The sequence below is a fragment of the Vigna unguiculata genome, chromosome 7 (assembly GCF_004118075.2).
Source record: "Vigna unguiculata cultivar IT97K-499-35 chromosome 7, ASM411807v1, whole genome shotgun sequence".
Taxonomy (NCBI): Eukaryota; Viridiplantae; Streptophyta; class Magnoliopsida; order Fabales; family Fabaceae; genus Vigna; species Vigna unguiculata.
Window position 1 is genome coordinate 27335224 of NC_040285.1, and position 27856 is coordinate 27363079.

Here is a 27856-nt window from a genome sequence, read left to right on the forward strand (position 1 = left end):
ATCTCTAAACACATGTAATTTTTCAAATCAACGTTTTAAAGGACCTAGTTAAAAAATAAATAACGCAATAAAAAATATAGTTCAACACTTAATTAAAAATTGTCAAATAATTTTTCTAAAACATCCTTTTAAGATTTTTCTTCTTCTTTATCTTTTGAATTAAGTTATTTCATCTTTTATTTGATTTGTTTTTACCTTTATCACGATTTCAATTAATCTCTCATTCTGATTTTATGAGTATCAATTATCTCTCTTATATAACACCGTGAATATAACAATATATATTATTTTATCTTTTAGTCTATTATAATTATTTTTGCTCTAACTTCATTTAACTTAACCAGATTAATCACACATTATAATATATTAAAAATAAAAATATTTATGAATTTTAACTAGTTTAAGTTATTATATTGATAAATATTATATTTAAACATAATTAATGTTATGGTTTTATTAAAATTTATCTAGATTATTTTATACATTTGATTTTAATGATATGATATGAATAATCTTACTTTTATAAATGATTAAATGATTGTAATCATAAAATTTACTTATTTACTTTGTTATGCGAATGCATAAATTTAAGAAGGAGAAAAGTATATTTTTGGTTTATGTAATCTTTAAAAACTTGTCTTTGAAGTATTTTAAGAAGAATAAACTTTTAAAAATATGCAACTTCAGTTTTTTTATATTTAGTGTTGATTTTTACTGTTACAACATAATTTGACTAAAATCGTTTAACCCATTGAAAGAAAGTAAAAAAGTAGCAGTGTACGATTGACAGTCCTGGATATCTTTTAGTAATATTATTTTTAATAAATAGGCTTAAATACCTTTTTAGTCCTCATTTTTATAGTGTTTGTTGTGAATGATCCTCATTTTCACAAAATGTTTAAAATGGTCCTCATTTTTTACCGAATGTTTAGAATGGTCTTCATTTTCGCAATTCGTGTTTTATTTGATCATTTTCTGTAACGCCGTTTAAATCATTAACGGAGCATTGTACATGTGGCAAGATTTGTATTAGGGTGTATTACGTGTACTATACAGGTGGCTTAATTAGATATTTGAAGATAAATAAGTGAGCTAGGGTTTTGGTAGGGAATGTTTGGGCAGTTGGTGAGTTTTGACAATCTTATTCCTTCATTCCCAATTGGTATTGCGGCAATCTTCTTCTTCCTGCAATCCCATTATATAGGTATGTTACGGTCCAAATCTTTTTCCTTTATCTCTGGTTGTAATCGTTGGAGGCAACCGTGTTGTATCACTTCGTGCACTATTGGTGGTTCAACGATAAACGAATTAACCCCGATTTGTAGTTGCAGAGAGATGGCTGCTTTGAGGATAACAAGAACTTCAAAGAATATTGGTAGAAAATTTTGGGTACAATATATTTTTATTTTTTTGTTAATAATAAATTGGTTTTAATTTTTGGTTTATTGATTTACAGAGTGGTGGTTCTAATAATGTGGGTTGCAACTTTTTCAAATGGTGGTGTTGATGAAAAGGATGTCATCGTCATGACACAAATGAGGTGAGGCAGATTAATGATTTGGAAAAGGATGTTCACTTCAATTTCACCTTCCACTTCAACATCACTATTCAGACCATTGACATCCCCAATGTCTACTTCAGCCGCCTCTTCATGGGCCTCTACTTCACCACCGTGGTGGACAATAACATTGAACCTATCATCACTCATTGCCCTAAAGTAAATTAAACAGATAAAAAAGATGTATTATTAAGCCTACATTAACGCAATGGGGGACCACTGCTACAATCAATTACAAATAAAATAATGGGAAACCATTACACCAACATCGACAAACAAACCAACTAAAATAATACCCCACTGAACCCCACCTACAGACACAAACTACACAAAATCATGGAAGTAATTTAGAAACCATGCAGAACATCACAACAATTGAAAGACAAACAAACCCAAAAATAGAATTACGAAAACCCTAACCCACGAGCAAACACAGCCCAGAAAACCTTGAACCCACTTACCTCGTTGATGATGATTAACTAGAAAATTGAAATGAAGAGTGCAACTGCAATCCAATGATGAAATGACAAGTATTAGGTGCTTCCTCTGCAAATCTGAACTCAAGAAAGACGAAGATAAAGAAATTTCCCTAATTACAAAATTTCTCCTAAATTGAAAAATTAACGTTAATTAGCTACCTGTACAGTACACGTAACACACCCTAATACAAACCGTGCCACCTGTACAATGTTCCGTTAATGATTTAAACGGCGTTACTGAAAAGCACCAAATAAAACACGAATTGCGAAAATGAGGACCATTCTAAACATTCGGTAGAAATGAGGACCATTTTAAACATTCTGTGAAAATGAAGACATTCCGCAACAAACACTACGAAAATGAGGACAAAAAATGTATTTAAGCCTATGCAATCCATTATCTAATTAATATATTTAATAAATTTAGGTGGTCAACATGAATAATGCAATTTGCTTTGTTTTTTAGAAAAAATCATCACTTTTCTTCGCCGACTCTATGTCTTTTTAATCGAGTGGGTAATTTAACCCGAGAAATATATTAATTTGGGGTTCATTAACGATCAGACCAAACTTGAAAAAGATAAAATAAAATAATGTTTTATAATATATTACATGTGAGCATGATCTCAAACCGTGCCATGGAAACTTCGGCTATGTTCGTCGTCACAATTCGTGTAGGTTTTAATTTCTCCGGATAGACTGGTACATAAAATGAAATCAAAATCAACTTCGTGATTGTAATTCGTCATAAATGACCGAACATTCATTATCCAGAGTACAAGAACCAAATAAATCAGAAATATTAGAACAGGTTTAACTAAATAATTCCACCGAAAACTTTCCTATAATAATATAAATAAAGTAATTTACATTGCATGTAAAATGTTTATGTTATTCGATGGACAGCCCCCCTAAAGAAAAAAAAAAACAAACAAAAAAGAAAGCATGCCCTCAAAATATTGTAGTAAATACAATAGCCTAGTTGACTTAGAATAATTCAACTATTGCGGCCCTTGAAATAAAATGAGAAATAATTGATGTACTGGATGGGATCCTGAATTTGAACATGATCACCGGCAAGAGGCTGTTCTGTTCACACGCCGGACGATGTTCGGTTTAGCCGCTGGGCACCTAACTTTGGAGCAGCAGGTTTAGCACTCCGCCCTCTGGCACTAGACAAGGGTTTGGCCTTAGTAGTGGGTGCAGGAGCAGCGATGGCAGCCCAAGGATCATCATCATCATCGGTTACAGTTGATCTCAAATTAAAAGATTTTGATGTTTTTGGAGCAGGAGCTGCTATCGAACCCCACAACTCATCATCTTCATCCTTTTTCAACTTTGATGTACTTTTGGATTGCAAATTCGCGGCTAATTTACACACAAAAATTCCAATTAGAACAAATGCATAAAATTCACCAAGTAAATAGCTGAATTTGAGTAATTAGGTTGGGGATGATCCTTTGTATCTAGGGAGTAGGGACACTGTCAAACTTTCAAGTTTAAAGCACAGAGGAAAGGGTGAATAAAATGGCAGCATAATCTTCAAAACAAACCTCTAATTTTTTTTCAGTAGCAATCATCAAATCAATAATCCTATCATGCAACAAAGAAACAAAGTTCATGCCCTGTCAAAGGGTGACTAAACGCTAAATTCAATCAAAAGTTGCAAACCTGAACTAGTAATCATACAGTCGCATCAATCATTGGCATTGACATAGAAGCATTTTTTCAATGCAAGTGAATGGATAAATAACTTCCAATCTGAGCCGAAAATTATAAATAGTAACTAGCAAACAGGTAAATAAGGAATCCTCACCAAACTGCTGCTAATAGTTGAATAATTAATACCTTGTTTTGTCTGTGAAACAGGTTGCGAAACCGGCCGCCTTTGAGCTGCTTGAATGTTTGCAAGAGCTGGAGTTGGTTTGATTTCTTCAAGTGGTTCCAGATCATCCCACCCATCCTTGTCATTTTCACACTCCTCGTCGAGTTCATTCTCCATTTCTCCCCAGCCGTCTGTTGATGTTGGGGAAGTAGGGACAGGTTGCTCAGCAAAATCTGGCGCAGACCTTACACGAAGAGGTGCTGTTGGAGGAGTATCTATAACTAGAATACCCAAACAAGAAGTTAAATAAGCAAGAGTTCAATTGTAAAGATTTACTCGGAATGAAGCAGAACAAATTGCAGCGTCAAAAGATCAGGTAAGGGGGCAAATTGCATAGATTTTCCTCAAAGGTGGATGATGGATAGGGGAGATCATGCATGAGATCTTCAGTTATGCCTTCGTCTCACGGTTTCTCAGTCTTCTCATTATTTTCTTCATTTAATAACAACATAAAATTACGCCCACATCTAATGAGTTTGATTTTTTTGGGCACACTAAGTTAGTCAGGCCATTTCAAAAAGAAAGTGTCAGGTTAAGATTTTTTTTTATGACCTGCTTGTTGAAAGCATCTACTCGAGTGTTTCGATAAACTTACCAGTCATCTCAACATTCCAAATTCCTATCCATCATCCACAAGAAAAGCCCTTTGTCTTTAAACGTGAGAGGTTCAGCAGACACGAAAATAAAAAATGAACATGAAAAAGGAACGAGGCGTCGTAGCACAATTTTAACCTACTTTGTCCCCACCCATCATAGGACCTGCTGCTCAATTTTCTACTAAATTTATACAAATATGAGAGAGAGAGAGAGAGAGAGAGAGAGAGAGAGAGAAAGTTCTTCAAGCTGTTCCGTCCTTCTCGCAAAAATTTCACTATTAAAAAGATTTCATCATCTCAACACATTAAAAAATGCAATGACGAACTTGTAATACCTAAATTGCCTACGTGCCAAAACGCGCATCAAAGACGATGACATTATTCCACTGAAGCACTAGCGAACTGAGTGACTCAAGTTGGTTACAAAAGCATTACCAGATTTAAAGTTACTCTCTGCATTCTTATTTATGAGCCTCAATTACTTTGTTCATCAGAATTAAGAAAAGTAGTTAATTTAGTTTATAATGATAAATCTGTCCTAAATTTATATTTTTTCCTCAAAACTACCCTTGTGTATTGAGTTATGAAGGTTAGCAGGCAAAAATGGATGGGGGAGAGGAAGATTTGATCACATACTCAGAGGAATACACAATAGTAAATCATATTTAAAATAGCCAAGAGACCGATCATCTGTCATACCCGAGCCTGCATTAGCAGATGCCGGAGGAAGTGCCGTAGAACTCACAGAAGAGACTGGAGCATTATCAGAAGGTTTACCCTTCAGAGTCAAGGAACTCATAGCCCATCTACACAATGATGAGAATAAGTCAGAAACCATAATGCAAAGAAACAGCTCAGCAGCTTAGGTGCAATTAAAGAAGACTGAATCTCAGCTAGAAAAGCAGGCACCCCTAATGGGATGCTGAGCTCCTCAGGACTGTTTAGACAAGACAACTACTGCCAGGTTTTTATTTTTTCAACTGATTAAGTACCTTTCTTACAGTGGCATGACAAAAGATAGCATCATTTAACTAGTTTATATACTGAAACTTGCAAAATCTAGACACAAACCCTCCCAACCCAAACAAAGACAAATTTTTACGTGGTATACTATACACCATCACATCAAGAGGCGTAATAGCAACACACACTATCCATTAGTTGAAATTCCTGTAGGTCCCACTATTTTTGGAATGGACCCCACCAAATAAGGAAAAAAACCTACGTAATTAGCAAAACCCACATGAATTTCACTCAATGAGAGAGAGAGAGGCGTGTGTGTTTCACTCAATGGCGTGTTTGTTCTAGCTATGATTGTTACTACTAATATTCTACATAAGTAGACAACAAAGAGTCCATGCATTTTTAATTGACTAATTTAGAGCAAAAACAGGCGCAACTTCACATTAAATAGTGTAAACTAAATTACTCAATATCGTAAAACTCCAGCTGGCACTACTTATTCTCTGTTGTTTAATATGTGAACAGCCAGGCCACAAAGTTTGAACTGACTTACCCAAGTAAACCAGCATTTCCAGGAATTGAAGAGATCCCCATGCTAGCTCCCTCAGTATCCTCTGCTGTATTCGTCTAAAGATAAGAGCATGAACATCAGTATCACAATTCACCATTAAAGGTGGCAACAAACTGTCACTATTAAGACAGTTATTGAAACTTACAGATCATTTACAAAACTTCAAATGCTGGCCTGACATGAGCCATTCTAATTTGGTGCAAGACTAAAATACTTAAGCGGTAAATTTTTATGTTAGGTTATTCTCGAAATTATTTGGTACAGATCATAATTGTCAAACACCCCATAATTTCCTTGGCTTCAACCCTTTTGTCACACTTGCGTTGATGTTTTGCAAATATTCTTACTACTGCGATCAGGACGATGGCAGTGCATAAGCAAAAGAATACCCTGACTGTACATACATAAGTATGGACGTTCAGCTGTAGGCCCATGCAAATCATCCTAGATATTGTTAGTTTAAATGATGAGAAGCAGGCCTTACGGGATAACCAGAATAGTTACACTTTCTTTAAACAGTGAATTTTCCTTCTGAGAAATGTGTAACAAAGAGCATTAGTAGGTAAAGCAGGAACTAGAGTACACTGCACAACTATTTCTAGATTTAGGTAAAGTCCAAAAAATCTAAATTAAAAGAAAAAAAAATTATGAGGGAGATATGTATAAGTAGGTAGAATCTAAAAAATATTTATTAAAATAGAAAAGAAAGAGTGACTTAGTGCACAAGGCTCCCACTTAGTTGGATACAGCAAGGGTGGATGTACACAGCATTGCCCCTCTAAGCAGAGAGAGGCCATTTTCAAGATTTAAACTCGTGACCTTAGATCACAAGGAAACAGTATTACCTTTGCACCAAGGCTTTCCCGTTTAAATTCTTAAGTTATTAATTCAAAACAACTTCAATTTTGAATTTATAAGATGTTAAGAATGACTGTTATTCCTTAAGGGAGAATATGCTTTTGGATATATAATGGTCAGAAGAATGGAATAAAATTTTTTGGAATAGAAGAGAATTCCCATTCCATTGTTTGGATAATTTTTATAATGGAATGAAAAAAGGGATTGATTCCATCCCATACCTGAGTTGGAAGGGGGAAAAAGAAGGGCATGTGATAAAATGAAATGGAACACCCATGCCATCTGAGTGGATTTACATGAAATTAGAATTAGGCTCTGTTCAATTGAGGAGATGAATTTGGAGGAGAGTGTGAAGATGAATTTGTGTTGATTTGTGTGGATGAATATGTGTGTTTTTTTGAGTGGATTTAGAGGGTGAAGTGAATGGATTTGAAGATGAATTTTGTGAAAGTTAGTGAGTGATTTGAGTGATGTGAAAGATAAAATAAAAAGTTATAATAGATAAAATTTGAAAATTACTAAAATACCTTGATGATAAAAATATATGAAATAATAAATTAGTTAAAAATATTAAATTTTAAAAAATATTATTAAATAAATTTAAAAAAAATATATATTAAATTATTATTATTATTTTTATAATAACTACTATTATTTAAAATTATTATTAATTATATATATATATATATATATATATATATATATAAGAATCATATTTAGCTGTTAAGAGGTGAGGATATAAAAGTAAATTTATTCCTCATTCTCTCAAATCTTCACTAAACCGAAGGATGTGTTTTGAATGGAATCCTGCAAATTCATTTTCATCCATCTGTGCAAATACTCTAAAACGCACACAACTTTTTTTTATAATCCGTCATCGTGAATCAGCGTATTAAATCAATCCTTTGATACGAACAGAGTCTTAGGGTTTTAAAAAATTAACTCTAAACGTAAATTTATTTTCTTCTCAAAGATACACGCTAATATTTAGAACCATATTATGCATCTGGGCAACAGTCAAAAAGAATTTTATTGTATACCTTTTCATAATATTGCTTCGCCATCTGCAAAAATTGATCAACAGCTTGAAATGCCTTAGATCGCACATCACTGTTTGAACCATGACAAGAAAAACATATAATCACTGCCTTGAAAAAGGTGAAATATTCCAAGGAAAAGAAAGATCTCTATGCAGAATATGAGGATTGGCAAAACATACAAATTAGCACACAGGACAAAAATAAAGAACATTCATTATTTAAGAGCCTAACGTAAAAAATTTAAAACATAAAAAAAGGAATTAAGAAGCAACTGTGCAACACAAGAACTTTTTTTCTTTAAAAAAGGATTTAACCAACTAAAAAATATTAGTTATATAGAAATCAATTGACTAACAAACTTGTTCACAAATTGAAAGTGGATATAAGAAAATAAAGCATCAGCAGGATATAACTTGTCAGGATCAATTGTGAGCACAACAACATTAGGAAGAATCCGAGTTGCAATTTCAGTGATGTCATAGTAGGAACTGGTAGCACATAAAGCCATAATGCCTGTAAATTAAAATTTAAAATGGTGAAAAAATACATTTTGTTGCAAAACTGAAGAAAAAATGTAATACGTCGTTCGGGGTAAGTCCAATACCTGCTCCTCTAGCAGGTGGGAAGGTATCACGTAAAGCACGGACTGTAAATGCATTAATCAACACTCTTTTTCTTGTCTGAGAAAAAGCTCCGAGGAGTTATTAACCAATGAACATTTTCTAACAATAAACAAAAGTACGGCAACTATCTGAACTAGAAAACATCATGTGATCATACCCCTTCGTTTAAGTAGCTTGCAATGTTTCCCAACAAGATGGTAGTATTTGTTCGTATAGCTGGTTCTTCATCGACCTATAGAGAACAAATTGTAGATTTTATAAATTTTAGAAAAGGAAAAACCAGGAAAATTGTTCACTTTCCCAGTCAGCTTTCGTTCCCCACACATTAATAGTTGAAGCAGTACCTGTAACCTTGACAAATGCTTTAATAATGACCCCGAAAAGGTCCTTTGAGACAGCTGCAATTATGAGACAAATAACATTTTAACAAATAAAATTAGCTACTAAAGACTCATCAAATAGAAAAGAAGATTTGGGCTGGAAAAGAAGAAAAGGACCCGTAAAGAAAAAGGAACAAAGCGTTCAAAAACATGGCATTTAATTGAGGTTGTGTCAGGAACCAAAAATTGAAAAGAGAAAAAAAAGATTTTATTCAATAGAACAAGATATAAAACAACACTCTCTTCTCGAAGGGTTCTCCTTTACAAAGAATCTCTCTTTTCACAAAGACCTAATGCTCAACTTATAATTGAACATCTCACTCTATCTCCTATCCTTCTTCCCCTATTTATATCTAATTAACACCTGAACGAACTAATTCATTAATATTCTAACTATGTTAACTTTTCTTTTCTTAAGATGCTAACACAGTTCACTAACATATACTGAGCGATTGGGTACACTTCGTTTCATTGAATTTCTTTTTCTTGGTACTTCTTATTTCTGTCCTTTTGTTTAGGAGAGTTCTTTATCATATGTTCTCTGTGTAATATTCTCTGTCTCAATTAGTTTCTTCTTTTATATAATATCAAAAACCAATTTTAAGAGTCAATCAGAATTCAAAGACAATTCGGTATTATAAAAGCGATCACAAGAAACCCATTTATCTCATTGATGTGCATTCAAAATCAATTATGCAAACCCAACATCATTCAACTTCTTTGAAAACATTTAATTTATCTTAAAAAATTAGCAATAATTTCGCGAAATTTAGTCATTCCCAAACATGTATTTATTCAAACATAGATTAGTGTAATTAAGATTTATTGGTAGTTCTAATAGCAATAGGAGCTTCTCCGTGATGCTAATTCCCAAGCTCTAACACAACCCACGCCTCTTCTGAACAAATTTTTAGTGCCTAAAATTCTAATTACACCAATAACATTACGAAAAGACAGAAATTTAGCCAATATGAATACTAAAAGACAAACCTTTGGAGCCAGAATTAGCATGGACTTGAGAGTAAGTTCCCTCAGAAAAGCGGATGTATCAGAGAACCCAGTAGCAACATGAGGGTAAACCTGATCATCAAATGTCAACAATAGAATAAAAATATCCACATTGATAACATTAATCTTCATATATTATACCACGGAAAAAAAAAACAATCTTATTCTGATAACGTACCTGCTCATCAACAACTTGTGCTGATAATGACTCCCCATACTGATCAATATGTTGTAGAAGTCCAACTCGAATACCTCGATCATTTGATGAAAAAAGCTTAACAAGGGTTGGAAGCACCTAAGTATAATATAGTGAAATCCAATACAGGAATGAGATGAGTCCTAGTTAGTGAGAGAATCAAACAATAAGAAAGAACGAAGAAAAGGGGCATCATAAAGGTATTGAAGTTATTATACACCTTGACACAGAACTCCTCAGCTGACAGTGCGGAACTCATTTTCAACAATGCAGTCAAAGCCAGGGCAGAGGCTGAACCATATTCAAGTGCAGAAGCTAATAAAGGAAGCAACTGCGAAAACCAAAATTGTCTCATTAATCAATTGGGATAAAATTTTGAACATTAAAAGTTTTTAATTTGAACTTGTAAAGAGACCTTTTTCAACACAATCTGCTGAGGAAGTTGCTCTGACAAATTTGGAAGCTTGCGGAAGAAAGTGTCTTTCTCAACACTATCTTTCAAACTAAGAATTTCCATGAAATGAATCGTGTCTACTAACTTATTTTGAAAATACTCTGCACATCCATTACCAACAAACTTAAAGTTGCAGAGATTTATATCATGACAGAAAATAATAACTATTAGAAGTTCAAAACAAGAAAAGCAAACATTTAGAATGTGGTATAGATTATTGAACTGGATTTTATTTTAGCTTGTTTTCACCTGATCATGAAGCAGAAGAATTCCCTCCTAAGTCCTAAATCTGAAAAAGCTAAGATCAATTTACATTAGAATGTGCTCCCAACAACACTCTATCATATAAACCATAACCTCTGCATGCATGTAATACTCAACACCCCCTCTCCTTGATTAATCCTCTTTTCAAGAAAAGCCATTAAATTTCTCTATTCTCTTATATACAGTAAACTCAGAAAGTTAGAGTTATACAACATCAGTTTTAAACGCATTCTGGTAAGCTATAAACTACACTTGAATGTATTAATCAAACATGGAACCTCTTCCAAAAATGCTAAGCAACCATCTCAAAAAAACTAAGGCTGTCAAAACTCCAATAATTACCAACGTTCCCATGAAGTTTTAAACTATAATCTATGACAATCCTACCGCAGTAAAGCCAGCCCGAATGGAAAATACCTAGACATAACTAGCACAGTTTTAAGTAGCCTGACAGAGGAATACACTGTATCCTATAGCATATAAGACAAACTGCAAAACAATCCTTCAAAGTTCAAACAAAGAAGTAAAACTGTAACAATGCTAAGCTAACCAAGTTTCTGTAAAACAAATTATAAATATATCAATAAGCACTCACCGCTGTTTTCTATAAGCTTTGATGTATTTAATCTACGAGAGGGTGTAGAACTCAGCAACCGCTGGTAATCTGGAAGCAGAGACTGTAAGCCAAAAACAAAAAGACAATCAGAGATGAAGAATGAATATTTTATTAGAATGAGATATAAAAAAGTAACCAACAGATCAAAGCCTCACTTAATAAACATTATATGTAGTAACACGAACAAAGACAACAACAGTAAATTCCTAAGCAGGCTGACCTTAGGAATGAAGACAGTGTTGCGTAACTCCTCCGTTTTGCCCAACTTTAAACCAGAGAATAGCTCATAGATAAGACAACCTATAAAATAAGAATTTGTTGGTTTTGAGAGGTCTATTCTGTAAACCAACAATATCTGTGCAGTTTACATCATTTTAACCAATATTACTAATGCATGGACAAATTGTAACATTTTTTTTTTCTGATATATAACCATGCTCTTAAGGAATACTTATAAGGGAAAAGGTTAAACAAAATACGTAAACAATAAATTCCACACTAAATATGATTTGCTACTTACTAGGACTGCAAAGAAGTCGATTGGTAACTATCGTAACATTATGCAAAGCATAAGATACATTATTTCTAGTTCTTCCTTCTTCACTAAGAACAAAAATTGATATTATGATCCATTCTTAGCAAAAACAGTAAATTACAAACAGAACCAAGCCCCCAGAGTAAACGGGCATGGAGTTTAACTTATAGCACCACTCTGTCCAAAAACTTAAGCAGTTAGGTGATGGTTCAAGATTGGTTTTATATCAATAGCCTACCTCCTTGCAAATGGGCCCTCTGGATCAGAAGCATAAATAGTTTACAGGTTGTATCTTTCTCTTGCTGAAATTCAGCTTTTAGATTAACAAGAAACAGGGGTGGAGGATCAAATTCATTACCATTTTATCATAGAAACTTTGATACCATGTCAAGGACCAACTTTTGCAAAAGCTTAAGATGTTTGGTGAGGTTCAATATCGGTTTTTATATCTTTAGTAAGAAAATTAAAGTAGTTTCACAAGTAAAATTCATTTGTTTATGGCCAGCTATAGATGAAAACGAATTCCAGAATATATGTTCTGGGCACCACGGTACAACCATATTGATTAGGCTAGTAAGAGGACATGAAATGCGACCATCAGCAAGCAAGAGAAACTGTAACAATGCCAAAATGTTAATTGGCTCCATTGCACTTAGTATTTCAAATTGCCGTCATAATGCATTATAACTGAGAATAACATACCCATGCCCCAAGAATCAATGGCCCAAGGAGGAGACTTCTTAATTCCAGCCCAGTCAGATTTTGCCAGTTCCATTGATTTGTATTGTGCTTCAACAAGCCATGCATATTGCTGAATGGAAAACATGCGAGGAATAGATATTAGGTTTCTTCACAGCTTGAGTTTTTTCTTTTAGACGATAAAAAAAAGGTGTCATAAATCGTAGCGAGGTCCTTCCCATCCCCCCCTGGGAAAAAAAGACTCCCTCTTTCAAGAGAGAACACATGCCTATAGCTTGTTTTGATGTCACACTAGGGTCTGCTAAAGTGTAAGGCCATCGTGACCTTTTTCAACCACATACCAAGAAACATGTTCTAAAGTTGACAAGAAAAGAAGGTATTACTTCCAAACACTAAATTACCAGCATTTGCCCAGAGGAAGTTTCGTTATTCCCATCAAACTCTGATAGAACATCAAAAGCATGGAGTTTCCAGTCCAAAGTTTGTGTGACAACGACACTTGCCAAGCAAACATTAGCGTGAACCTGCAACACGCAAAGCTTATCAAGAAAAAAACAAAACAATAACCAGAGAGCATAAAAACCATACTTATATTAGCTCATGAACACTCACCAGTTTACAATCGTTATTTAAGAAGCTCACAGCCTTTGCTATTTGATGCAGGCCCCAAGCATAATATTCATCCCTACAACCACGATAAGGAGTAAAATATAACAAATGAATACTATTTTCTCAATTCAAAAACCAATTGATACAAAATAGCAAAATCAAAATCAAATTGAAATTCAAAACCTTTCATCCTGCATTATTTTAATTTAATGTTACACTCGAAATCATGTGCAATGAAAGTTGCCAATCAATGTTTTAGCAACTGAACCAGATCATGCAGCAGAAACTGCATTCATACCTCTGGCTACCTTCAAGACCTAGCTCCTTAATCTTGTCTGACAGCGGCATCACAGGCTCGGTCACCATATAAATTGTAACCTTGGGAGAACCAGCATCAACAGTTTCAACCTCTGTGCTGTGAAGAAAAGATAAAATATTTGGATGCCTAACCTGAAACGGTGCACCATCAAAAAGAGAAAAACATCCAAAATTTGAAACCCCGCAGCAACACAATACAAGCAAAGCTTACAGTGCGTAGACGCTTAACACCATTACGACCCGCAGCTAAATGTCCATCCTGAGCATTGCTCCCAGACAGAGAAAATATTGACACTGGAGCACCATCATCCTGAAACCAAAACCAAAACCAAATTAACGACAAATTAGTTAGGTATAGCTTCCAATTGAAGCTAACATTGACATAAACATTATGCACGCATAATTGGACTAGGAGTTACTCGTTCAGGAATAAAAAAAATATGTACATTGAGTTACCTTGGAGGTGCCGCGAAAATGAAGCCACGAGCCCCAAGCAGAAGCGTAAGGTTCACCGATATTGTACGGAAGATCTTTGAGGCCGGTGCCAGATCCAGCCACCACCTCTTTCAAGAATTTGAACATTGCTTCGATCCACGATCACAATTCTGATCAAATCATTGATCAACCACGCACGCTACTACCTATAATAGCTATAACTCTTGCTACGGTACCGTTTCAGGATCAGAAACATATAACACTCTTCCTCAATGTAATGCAACACGAGGAGGAGAAATTGAAGCAACTAGCGTCATGGAGGAGGGAAATGCAAATGCTCATGCCACCACCTTCGCTTTAACGTGCTTTCTAATTTCTTATCTTCCCATAAACATATGATAACATTCGTTGTTTTTATTTTTTATTTTACTAGATAAATTATTTAAGTGTGTTATTTCTCTCTCCGTAACCTTTTTCTTCTTCTCCAATGAATTTATCAGAATAATAAAAAATTATTGTAAAACAAGTAACAACCACCGTTACCGTTACACGATACCATCTAATCATTTGATTGAGCATGTGTAATTTTGAATTTTATGAAGATAAAAAATAATTTGGCTTGCACTATTTACGGAGTGCGCTAGATAAATATGTTTCGTAATTTTAGGATGTTTTTTATGTGCAAGACACACAAGTTTGAGTTACCTCTCTTTATGTGCAAAGACCTCTATTGTTATTTATTCGTGATCGTGAAAGAAGTTTAATTTAAATCAAATGGTAAATGGCAAGACATAAGGATCGTTCCAAATACCACCCTATGATAAAAGAGCAAGGTTGCTGCATCTTGGAGTGATTTGCAAATTATATTTTATATACGTGTTTTTATAAACGGGAAAGGTTGCATGCAAAAGTATACTCGTAAGTTTGCAACTTCATTACTAACTATCAAATTTAAAGGGTTTGCACAATTGAAAAAAAAAACTTAATGTTAAATACGTTGTTAGTTTCTTAACTTTGACAGGAAATTGAGATTTATCTTATCTGAAAATTTGATACATTTTTTGATCTGTCTAATGTATAATTAGGTTTAAAGTACCATATTCATTCATAGTTCATTATTATGCAAGAAGAATCAAGAGTGACAAATTTTAATTTAACATCAGAGTTCAGTAACTAAAATCTTATTTAACCCAAAGCTTAAATATACTCGGTTCATTATTATGCAAAGAAAATCAAGACCCAGAGCATCAGTAGTACGGGAGTTGAAAAACTAGTATTTTACGGATCAAATTTTCACGGTGAACATTTATGTTGTACATTCCTCGGAATGTCAAACAAAATGTGATGGTTTCCTTAAACATTTCGGAACATTCATGGCACTTCCTCATTCACAAGGAAAGAAGAGGTGGGGAGTAGCTTGATATCACTAGTTTTCGAAAGTTTTGTCTTTCAACTGCAGAGAGAGAATACAAGCGAGGATATGAGAAGGGGGTAAAGACTAACTTTGAAGATTAAATTCATCCCCTAACAATATATTATTTAACCCAGAACCACTAGTAAATAGAACTAATGAATCTTTACCAAAGAGGGTAGAGTTATATCCATGGATCAGAAGAAGCTTGTGCATCAGTACTTAACAAAATGTTAAAAAAATTAAGTGCAACGTGATACATATGGGCATACTCATATCCGGGAAATCCACATAAAAAGTTTGTATTAAACGTTCTTCACGGGCTGCTTGTTTTCTGTTTGGCCTTCTCAATGAGGGGCTTCAGCTGCTTCTTCTCAGCAAGAATCTTTAGAAAGTTAAACAAAAAGGGTATGTAGTTGTGTTTCCTACGAATATTTTCTGTTTTCCATTTTTTGAATTTTTCTTCCTCCATCAAGATCTTGTCAGTAGCAGCTTCAATCCCAGCATTCACTTCAGAGAGGGAATTGTTCAGTGCCTCAAAATTGCTATTGTCCACCAGTCTATCCGACTTTGATGCTGCCAGCTGCTGCAAAATGCGCTCCCTCCTTTTCTGAAGCTCCTTCAGCTCAGCAGTGTACATCTCTTTCCTGTTCTTGATGACTGCCAGGAGATTAAATCTTATCTCACTTTGGGAATACCTTTCAATGCGCTCCTGTATCATAGGTTGCACCATCTTCAGCCATTCCAAGTCACCTTGCCCACCAGAGCACTGACCAAGGCTGATAGGACCCTCCTTCAATCCATCGAGCTCGTATAACACCCCATCAACAGGTAGATAGCTTATGAAATGGTAAACATCATCATCTTTAGTTGCAACCTTTTGCTCGTCAGGGACAAAAGGTTCTGGCCTAGCAAAGCTATTATGGGCTGTTCGTATGGCTTCACTGTTATTGATAGCTAAACCTTTTAGTTCAGGAGGAAAGTTTTTGGTAAATTCTTTCAATTTTGTCAGCTCCGGACCAATGTCAATATCTGGTGAATTCATAAGAATGGACAGGATCGCTTGGGTTGCACAAGCATTATTTATTACCTACAAATCAACCCGAGATCAATAAAATCACGCAGAGAACAATTGTGATTTTAGATTTCAATTATTAAAATAGTAACAATAACCTGGCTAGCAAAAAACAAGTTAGGGTTGGGATCTTTGATTACGACTCGGTCATCCTTTTCTCCTGGACGCCATTTGAAAAGAAAAATCAACCCATAAACAGGCCTGAAATCGAGGATAAAATCCCCAGACAGATAGAAGTCCAACATTCACAAATTAATCATCACAACATATGGAAGTTCAAAACTAGCTGAAATAGCGCACCAACCTTAGGCTGTTGAGAGAGTCAATGTCCAAAGAATATAGTTCCTCAACCTGCCAAGATATATGTGATTGAGGATAGCATTCTAACTAGAACCAAAACGAAAAATAAATTGATTTTGCTAAGCCCTGTAATTTATCAGATTTATTTTGGATCACAAAATTTAACAAGTTCCATGGTCATCGAATTGAAATATTCGATAATTTTCTAGTAGTTTTTAGGATATTAACAGACTCGGAATAATTCCAAATAGCCATGCCCTGAATTTGGCAAGAAATGGCAATTAACAATGTGCTTTTAACTAATGTCCAGGAATATAAATCTTTTTGACAAGGTAAAAGCTTTTTCAAAGGACATGCAGAGGTAGAAAGACAGCCCGTCCACTTCTACAGCATAATTTTTCATTTTCCCTATAGATCATACTTTCTTGTTTGAAAAGGCAACCCATGAGAAATCTAATTTTAGATAGAGGTCTTTCACCTCCTCACAAACCCTTTAACTTTACAAAGGTCGTCCTTCTTTAACTCTCACTTTTTATTGCTATTAGGTTGACCTGCAGCCCTTTTGCTTATCTCTGCTACCATGAGATGAACTTTTAAGATTTCTGTTTGAGCAGACAGTGTCCTTTTCCTTTGGAGGGGTTTGGTGGTGCTTCTGATGGTTCATTACTTCATTACAAATTTTGAGAAAACAAGGAGGATGACATTTTCGAGACGGTATGTTAAGTCTACAGGTGACTTTGGTTGGATCAAATGCTTGCATCTTTAAGAAAGTCTCTTTACTGCTAAAATTATTACAGGATAGGTTGTGTTTATCAATTCTAATTGCCGTTGTGCTCATAGATTCACGATTGCTTCAAGGGAGTTAGCTACAATCCGCAATAGACTTGGCAACCTTTTCATTGATGCTTTCTATATTTTGTTCATTTTCCTTTCTCATTTTATAAGGTTTGGAGGGTACTTTTAGCTTCCCCTGGTTGTATTCTCCCTCTCCTCTCTCCAACGGGTTATTCACATTATTATAGATGCTAGTATACAATAGAGTTCAACACAAAGACTTCTTAAAAAAATACCTGAATAACAGTACTAACAAATAGAAAAAAATTCCAATTAAATATCTCTATAATGTTGATACTAAATGCCAACCAAACATGTTCGTGGGAATAATATTCCCAGGAATGCAACATTGCGCCTTGAAATTAGCAGGGGAGGGTAATTTATCAATTCCAAATTAACAGTTATGCAAAGTTCATAAAAATAAACAAATTAATCTATCATGTCATTTTAAAAAATAATAAGTAAAATCGAGAATATTTATTAATTTATCAAAAACACAAAAATTGTTGTCCCCTTCAAAACCCAAATCCCAACCACACCCCAAGGGAAGCAAAATCTCCTAAACAAGAAACAAAAACCAACATCCCACTCCAAGACCAAGCTAAATACAACGAAAAAATAAATAAGTCTAACAAAAATACCTGTACACCTTTCACTTGCATTTGCTGAATGAGCTCTGTAAACACGCCTGGGGAGAAAAAGAAGCAAAATCAACTCTAAAACAATGTACCAATCAACATCTATATCAAACAAAATACTGCATGAACCGTGAACCCTAGTCAAAAAGCCATGAACTTTGCATACCGGGATCGGACTCAATGGTGCACCAAGACATGATTCTGAGTTGTTAGAAGCAACCTGCGAACTAGAAACGGACCACGAACTCAAATTCAGGTGTAGGATTTTTGAAAAGAATAAGGTTAATTTCAGTTTCGATTATCGCCACAGAGATAAACAAATCCCATTCCTAATCTTCTCTCAGTGAACCACAGATATTCCACATAGATACACGAAACGACGCTAAGAATGAATGGTTTTCGCAATAAAACGACAGAAAAAGAGAAAGGGTTCCTGGGTTACTTACTCTCTCTCCTCTCTCTCCCTTTGATGCCCCTGCTGGGTTAAGGGCTTTGCTTCCACACTGTAATTTCTGTTCTTTCCTTTCTTTTCTTCCATTCTCCATACTGCCAAGGGTTTATACAACACCCACGCCATCACATTATTCGATTACACTTTTTTAAATATAAGAAAATAATTATAATAAATATTTAGTTAAATTACACATTGGATTATTTAGTAATATCAGTTTCGTTTTCAAGTTTTTTTTTTCAATTTTGTTTTTATTTTTTAAAAAATATTCAATTTAATTATTATTATTAGTTTGATCAGACGGTGTTAAAGTCAAATTTACTTATCAATTTTTGGTTTTTTTTAATTTTTTTAATTTTTTAAAAAACTTTATTTTTTACATATGTCTTGTGTCACGTGTCAAAATGATTTAATTTGATTCCTATAGTTGTTTTTAATTTCAATTTAGTCCCATTTTTTTTTTTTAAATAAACAATATTGTCCTTCTTAAATTAACACTCGATTCACTTTGTTTATCAATCTTATGACAATATTCTTACTAAAATTAACGTTTTTATTAAATATTTTTAGAAATATTTAAAATTAACTTTAAATTCTATACAAAACTTTAAACTTTGGTTTTGTTTTAAACTTGAAATTTAATTCATAATCTTATGTGTGACAAGTTATTTGATTTATAATTTTCATTAAGTTTGTATAATATGATACACTTGATGTCTTTATATATAATGACAAAATTGTTAGTTGAAATTAAGTTTGGGGTTTAACTTTGTTTAATAATAAAACTAAAAAAAGCTTGTTTAAAAATATTTCTACAAATATTTAATAAAAATGTCGATTTTAGTAAGAGTATCATCATAAGATTTACACAAAAAATAGATTGAGTGTCAATTTAAGGATAGACAATATTGCTTTTACAAAAATTGGGATTAAATTGAAACTAAAAACAAATATAGAGACCAAATTAAATTATTTTGACACGTGACACAAATGTAAAATGACACATGTAAAAAATAAAAAAAATTCAAAAAAATAAGAAATTGACACGTGACATTGACTTTAATACCGTTTAGTCAAAATTAATGACAATGACCAAATTGAATTATTTTTAAAAAAATAAGGACAAAATTGACACAAAAAACAACTTGAAGACCAAACTAATATTACTTGATAAATAGAAGAAAAAATAATAATTTAACCTAAATGATTTTACTATGTTAATTGTATTTAAATTTACACTAAATAGTTTAAATTGAAAGGATATCGAAATATAGTAACGAATAATGATGAAAAAATGTAGTGTAAAATAATTCACAAAAAGTCTTTTAGAATTTATAAATAAAATTCTCGATAAGATTTTCTTTCAAAACCTCGACGAATTTCATATTATTTTATATTAGAATTATAAATGTATGTTGCTATTAAAAAATCTACAAATTTCTTTAAAATATTTTTTATGCGATTTTAAAGTAGAATGTATAAGTGCATTTATCATATACCTTGAATTTTATAATTTTTTTTAACTGTCCCATTTTTAAGATTGAATAAGCTTTTGGAATCTTTAAAATTGATAAATGATATCTCACCAAAAAAAATCAACGTTTTTACATCTAAATTATCATAACAACAACTATTCTTCTCCACTATTAACAAATTGATTTATTTCCCGTGTGTTATTGGGTATGTAACAATCTTATTTTTTTATATTTTGTTATAATTATAATTAAGATTATAACTCATTCATAATATCAATGATTATAGTTAAACTAAGTTATAATTTAGTCATTAACTCAATAGTAGAGTATTTCAAGATATGGTTCGGGTAAATACTTCGAAATAGGAACTAAAAACTTAATATAGTTTTTCATTTCAAACAAAACTAACACACATCCTCTAATTCGTTCCTATAGCACTTCTTTAATGGATAACTCCATCCTCATCCGCTCCTAAATCTACTCTCGTATATACATAATATACTATCATCGCAAGAATAAAATAACACAAGATATAAAATGCAAGTGTGAGCTAAATATCACAAAAATAATCTATAATGAAAATATATCATAATTTTCACCAAAGTTTTAAATTAAAGTCAGATAATTAAAAATTTCAAGAATCATCCTACAAATATTTGTTTAGACTAAGACTCTTACTTCCGAAAAACTAATATATTGAATGGAACTGTGAGATTTTGCACCTGTCATACTAACCCTGTTCTCCTCACTATATACAACAATAACTCAAGTGGTACATTATATATGTCATCCTTAAGTTTTTTTCTCTTAGGAATACCCTTTTGAAGAACAATTGTAATTGTAATTCAGGTAATAATTATTACAGTTATCCATAATATACCGAAAGGTAAGTTAAGACACAGAACAATGTCAATAACAGAACTAAAAAAAAACAATTTCGACAACATATTGCTCAACTTTGCAATGAATTACAAAATAATAGCACACAAATTGTGCTCCAAACAAGCACAAAAATAGAACCTAGCTTACACAGTTGCATTTCCATCACTTGAATGACCACCAGGAGCTTCCATATCTGCTCACACCAAGTATTTGGTGATCATCGCAATAAGGAAAAGCCAAACAGAGAATACAAACACAGAGAGAAATGGTAAGCTAGAGATAAAAAGATATTTCCATCAAACATATGTATATATAAACAAACATTTAATCTTAAATAGATTATAAACAAGCATTTCAATAAGTACTTAAGGCATGTGATGTCAAACAATGCAAGATCCTCTGACTCATTTATCCGTATAAATATAAAGAGATCGGTTTTACTGGATGTTTGCACTTGTGGTGACCTCTATTGCTCTACAGAGCCATTGCCAATGGGTTTCACCTTACCACGCACAAGGTTAGTCCATGGGTCATTATCCTACCAAAGACTAGGACTTCCTGTTACTCTCACTACTTGAATCAGTCCGCTCAATGTGAGACTAACTGATTTTTTAGAGTTTCAGGATGCAACCTTGCTTGAATCCTTATCTAATTATATACACTACAACACCACCATGAAATCTCGCCAAGAGTTTCATGGAATTATGTCTACTCATACCATGTCCATGTTTCCACACCAAAACCTCATGTTATCTCAACGCATCACAATCTCATGCAAATGCACAACCAACCAATTCACGCTTCATTTCATGTCAAACACAACATATAATAGTATCATTCCATCGTACTTAAACATACACAACATCATACCTCAGACTTTAAGAAGGGTAAACCAAACAATCATGGAAACAAACGCATTTAAATAACTCTGTTGTCAATCTCGCTTAAGTTAAAGAGCTCTCGCTCAAGCGATAAGAGTCCCTCGCTCAACCCCTCGCCTGGGCGAGATTGCAAACAGGGAGCATTGGAAGGTTATGGGAGTTCTCGCTTAGGCAAGACGTCCTCACCTGGGCGAGATTATTCTCGCTCAAAACTGGAGTTCGTCGCCTGAGTGACAACTCGAGCAGAACTTGGACGAGCTTTCTGCTATTTTAGCTCAGGCGAGGGTTGCTCGTTTGGGCGAAAACAACAAAATTCTTTCCTACTCACGCATGTGCAACCCAAAAATCAAACCAGAACCACAAGCAATATATTTTCACACTATCACAAACAATATTCATGCATCAAGAACACGAAACATAACCAATATCAACCAAATATTTTTAAAAAGTGCAAAAACCCTAGCTTCCCTTATGTTTCTATTTCAACTCTTTAAACTTTTCTAATTCTGGTGTTCCTTCCACTATGCATGGTTCCTTAAGTATGATCATCTTTCATATCATACCGTCAGTTATCATCTTTATGTAAATATTCCCAAATCAAAAGTTCCCTCCAATACACTCGACCTCATCCTATAATCCTATAGTAGCATTTCCTCTCAGAAATAACTGATGTGACAATCATAGCACACTAAACTTTTAGAGGAAATCTTACATTTATAAAATATTCATTTTTTTTTCCTGATCTTCACAAGGTATACATATAATTGTACATAAATTTAAACACACACAGAAAAAACGTACAAATTAATCATTTGTAATTTTATATAAAATTTATTTTTATCATTATTTCTAACACAGCACAAATAAATAACACTTCAACACTTAAGATCACAAACAACTCATCAATCCAACATGTTGCAAATAATTATTTAACTGAAAAAATCTCCCTAAACCATTCTGATACTCAAAAATTCACAGTTTCACATAATCAAAAGTCTCACATTACATTACAGGGTATTTTATCCCAACATAACCCACCCTCTCAGTGTCTTACTATATCATTCACAACACAATTTCAATTCAATAAAAATGTTTAGTTATACTAATCAAACCAACTCAAATATAGATACTTTATTTATTAAAATTATCTATCAAAAGCTACGTCACATCTTTTATACTTAAATTAACAAAAAAAAATTAAAAAGTGGTAAGGTTGAATTATTATGGAATATATATATATATATATATATATATATATATATATATTAAAATAATTCATAAAGTTGTCCCATTAATTAACGAATATTTTTCGAGATATTGAAAATGTGAGTAGATATATTTTATGTATATGATGTCTTGTTATAATAAGTAAAACAAACGCATTAAATACATTAAAATTTAAAAAAAAAGGAAAGAAAAAATAAACTATCACACGGATGACGACCATATATAATTGTTACTAGATATAATTAAATAAATAGAAAACTAAATGATACAAAAATAAAAGATGATAAGAAAGAAAGGGCTTTTAACTTTATCTCGTGGATGCATCTAAATTCTCGCACATAAACGTTTACTTCATTCAGAGATAAATTGAGAAGTAAAGTGAATCTTGAAGTAGACTTCTGAACCACTCAAGTTGACCATAGAGAAGTCTCCCGCAGCCATTATTTTATGTCACGCAATTATTATCTCCATAATTCTACTATTTAAATTTAAATTAATCTCAACTAAAAATATAATTAAATTATAATAAGTAGGTAAATATTATTTTATTAAGTTAATTTGCAGAATTTAGTTACATACAAATTTTACTATAAGAATATGATACAAGAATTTTGATCTGAGTTTGAGATAAATTTTGACTCTAAAATCAATAGAAGAGTTGACTTCGGATATTAAAATTTGTAGAGTAAATATTCGTTTAAATTCGTATTATTTAAGTCTATATTTTATCTAAATTTATATTTTAAAAAAGTGTTATCGAATTAATAATTTTATAATTTAAATTAAAAAAAATATATTACATAATATGTCATTTGATTAATTATGTAAAATCATTTAATTTAATTTAATTTATATATATATATATTATATAAATAAAATAAAATAATAAGTTCTTTTTGTATATATCTCTTATATTTTTATAATCCTAAAAATACACTCGTAATAAAAATACACTCATACATATACTATAATAAAAATCTATTTACAAGATATAACATCTAATTTAGTTATTACAGTATTTATTATCCGTGACATATTATTAAAGTGTTGATTTTGCAGGTTTCTTGATCGAAGACTCGTGAAATAAAACTCAAAAAACTTATTCGAATAATCGTAAAGAGAACACATAAACACTAAAGGGTAAATACGTGGACGACAATAACGACAAGAACATAATTTATTTTAATTGATATTTAAACTTATTATGTTACCTCGTAAAGAGCTATCTAACTTTTTATATGTGAATTGGAAGTATGATATCAATTAAAAAATAAAATAAATTTATAATATATAAACATAAATGAAAACAATCATTTGAGTTTAGATTTGACAAATTTGTAGTTTTAAATTACTTTGTATCTTTTTACAATTTGAAAATACTATTTTTGTGTCTGTAAATTTTGATTTAGCTACATACTTAATATCTTATTCGGTTTTACTTTTTATTTATTTTTTTTCATTTTTGTCCCCACATTTATTAAAATTTTCAATATAATTTGACAAATTAGGTCTATATTTTTCCACGTCTTTATATTAAATTGATAAATAAGATGTTTACACGATTGTAACAAGTGACATCAATTGTCCTATAACGGAGGTCAAGTCAGTCAGTTCATAATCGAATCGTGACGCTTAAAAAGTAAAAAGAGTTGCGTCTTGACTAAAATCTATAATTTTTTATCTAGTGATAAGCGTTTAATCATAACAATTGGTATTAGAGTTAAGGTCACGTGTTCGATTACCCTGATAGGTAATTATTGTAGATTGCACAATTATCCACAAGTTAATAAATTGTGTTATTATTTTAATATTTAAAATTTATTAATTAATATTATTTTTGTGGGTTTTTTTGGAACAACATGTCTAACCTCCCAAAAAACAAACCAACAGTGTAACAAGGTAAGGAATAAAAATTAGAGATGGCAAATAAGTTTGAGTTATAGATTAATATGAAAAATCCATAAACGTTGAGAAAAATTATAGCTTAAATCAAAGAGATATAGTTTAGTCCAACCTATTAGTTCATTTTTTGAAATAATAAATATAAAAACTACACAATATCTTACAATATCTTATGTAATGGAATCAAAACTTTCAAGTAGTTAGAAAATCTTAAAGCGATATATGTGATACATAATTACTAATACTAATAGTAAAACATATATTTTGAGAGCTGACAATGATAAAAATACTTTAGTCAGATGTGTATTCATAATTTATTTTGTTTGGTGTATTTAATTATTCTACTAAAAAGAAGTAAAGTTTTATTTACTTTATGCAATAATTATGCGTATGAAAAAGGCCTTGAGAGTTAATTAATAAATATTTTTATCTTCTTTTATGAAAAAAAACACACTCAAATATGCAAACTTTAATAAAAAAACCTTATTTGAAAATGAAAATGCAATTTATACTTAATGCACATAATAACTAAATAAGAATTTAATCAAGATATTTTATATTCCGTTTTAGTAAAATTGATGAAAACCGAATTTTTTTCTAAAGAAGCAAGAACATATAAAAATATCGCTTTTTAATCATTAATAGAAGGGAAGATTATATATTACTATGTGTGATGAATTGACGAAGTCATTAAAATGTTTTTATTTACAACAATCTTGTTATTGATTTTAATTTAATATAATTTCTAGTATAGTTAGTATAACTATTTATTTTTTATATAACTAAAATTTTAAAAATTTAAATATTTGGATATATAATTTAAATAATAATTTTGTGTATATGATTATATAAATTATTTTTATAGATTTAGAATTGTTATGATCCCAAGTGACATCATTAGATCAATAGCCAACTTTGGAATGTGAACTTAAACTGTCTTATGCTTCAAATTTTAAAGTTAGCGTCAATCATCATACACCTACTTTGAAAGGTAAACTTAAATTGTTTTAGACCTCGAATCCTAAAATCAGGAACATGGAGTATTATTCATTTTGAATATGAAATTTTGTCAAAGTTTTATCTTAAAAGACATCCAAAAGGTGGGAAGATGAATGAATATTTAAATTGTATTAAGCTTTAACTCGTAAGGGATATGAGACTATTAAGTTTGGTACATACAACAAATGAAAAGATTTAAAGCATTTTCAATAATTCAAAAATACTTTAAAATATTTGAAATTATTGAAAATTTAAAAATAGTTGAAATTTAGTTTGCAAATCAACAAAAATATGATATTTGTGGATAAGTGGAAGAGGTTTCTTTGTCCATTTGTGAGCAGATTATATATACAATTTATTGCAAAGGGAGATAATTTAAACTGTGAAGTATTTTCATATATGAGTAAATAAAAGCAAGTTAGGAAAATCTAATTTGGCTTTTTTGGATGATAATGATTCATGAGGCAAGTTTGATAGTGATAACTTCACTAAAAGAAAAATCAATAACCAAATACAGAGAAAATACTAATATGGCCAACATGGTTGTCTCTGTTACCTTTTTCAATGGCTTCAAATACAAGCACATGATACAGAGCCGCAACCTACCAAGAGAATAATATTATCACTTCCCTAAACAAATACAAAACACAAATAATAATAATGGTAGAATATATTTTGTGTTTCTAAATTATTATAAAAATTATATTTAGTCTCTAAAATAAATTATAAAGTAATTAGTCATTGAATTATGTATAGAAGTTAATGTAAATCCTTCTCAACAGATGTTTTATTTTAGTTCAGTGTCATTGATTATAATAATTTAGGAATATATATATATATATATATATATATATATATATATATATATATATATATATATATATATATATAACCTTAATAGTGATATTATTATTATTAGATTACACCACAACTCTAATAAGACTAAATTATAATATACATAAACGAATGCAAAAACTCATTTTCTAAATTTATTTTGTAATGTTGAGTCCACTTTCTAACACAACTGAGAATTATTTAAAATATACCCTAATCAAATTACACAACTTCACTAAATCATTGTTAGACATAAATCAATTTATTTATTTTTAAAAAATTAAATATATTTTTCGTCTGTAAATTACTTTCAAAAATTATATTTCGTATAAGTTACGTATTTATTTGGTCTCTGTATTTTAAGAAAAATCATATAAAACATCTTAGTGGAATTTATATTATAGTTGACTTTTAAAACTTCTTCCTTACATGAAAAATCTTTTACATGTAGTTTGCTAAAAAGTAATTACATGACCTTCATCAAGCATAATAATAAAATATATATAATTTTTTTTAAGAGCCAAACATACCTTTTTAAAATACTTTTTGGAAAAAAAATATTTAACCCTAACAAATAATAGTAAGAAAGTTATAGTATTAAATTAAATTAATAGTATTACTTGCTCATAGTTGCAAGGTACATTGCAATTATAAAAAAGAAAAAGGAATGTTATTGAGATTGAATGGAATCGGACTGAACAAGAAGCAAAAGACAAAAAAAGTGTGCATTATTTGTAACCACCTTAATTTTTCTTAATAAAGAAGAAAGAAATAAAAGATAAGTTTGATGAATTTGATGTTCTAACAATGATATTTGTCAGTTTGTTTGTTTGTGGCATGAGTTTTTCCGTTCCCGCTCC

The 27856-nt window shown here is 31.6% G+C and overlaps 2 protein-coding genes across 4 annotated transcripts; both read right to left on the reverse strand.

The window, feature by feature from the left end:
• Positions 1-2849: 2849 nt before the first annotated feature.
• LOC114189556 (N-terminal kinase-like protein) lies at positions 2850-14477 on the reverse strand. Of its 3 annotated transcripts, none has more exons than XM_028078152.1 (21): positions 14109-14477; positions 13864-13962; positions 13633-13784; positions 13338-13410; positions 13127-13249; positions 12729-12837; positions 11712-11791; positions 11471-11552; positions 10573-10712; positions 10378-10488; positions 10140-10256; positions 9944-10033; positions 8918-8971; positions 8731-8805; positions 8555-8630; positions 8364-8463; positions 7951-8020; positions 6035-6108; positions 5218-5324; positions 3886-4143; positions 2850-3405 (listed from the first exon to the last, which is right to left on the reverse strand). In XM_028078152.1, the coding sequence occupies exons 1-21, from the start codon at positions 14232-14234 to the stop codon at positions 3131-3133; spliced, it is 2391 nt and encodes a 796-aa protein (XP_027933953.1). In that variant the 5' UTR covers positions 14235-14477; the 3' UTR covers positions 2850-3130. The 3 variants fall into 3 exon arrangements, with proteins under 3 accessions (XP_027933953.1, XP_027933955.1, XP_027933954.1); XM_028078154.1 differs by having other exon boundaries at positions 13633-13749; positions 14109-14476; XM_028078153.1 differs by having other exon boundaries at positions 13633-13779; positions 14109-14476.
• Positions 14478-15590: 1113 nt separating this feature from the next.
• On the reverse strand, positions 15591-18911 carry LOC114192123 (ubiquitin carboxyl-terminal hydrolase 2-like). Its single transcript, XM_028081728.1, has 6 exons — positions 18792-18911; positions 18512-18572; positions 18349-18395; positions 16878-16924; positions 16672-16774; positions 15591-16588 (listed from the first exon to the last, which is right to left on the reverse strand). The coding sequence occupies exons 2-6, from the start codon at positions 18540-18542 to the stop codon at positions 15815-15817; spliced, it is 1002 nt and encodes a 333-aa protein (XP_027937529.1). The 5' UTR covers positions 18543-18572; positions 18792-18911; the 3' UTR covers positions 15591-15814.
• Between the last annotated feature and the right edge of the window lie 8945 nt (positions 18912-27856).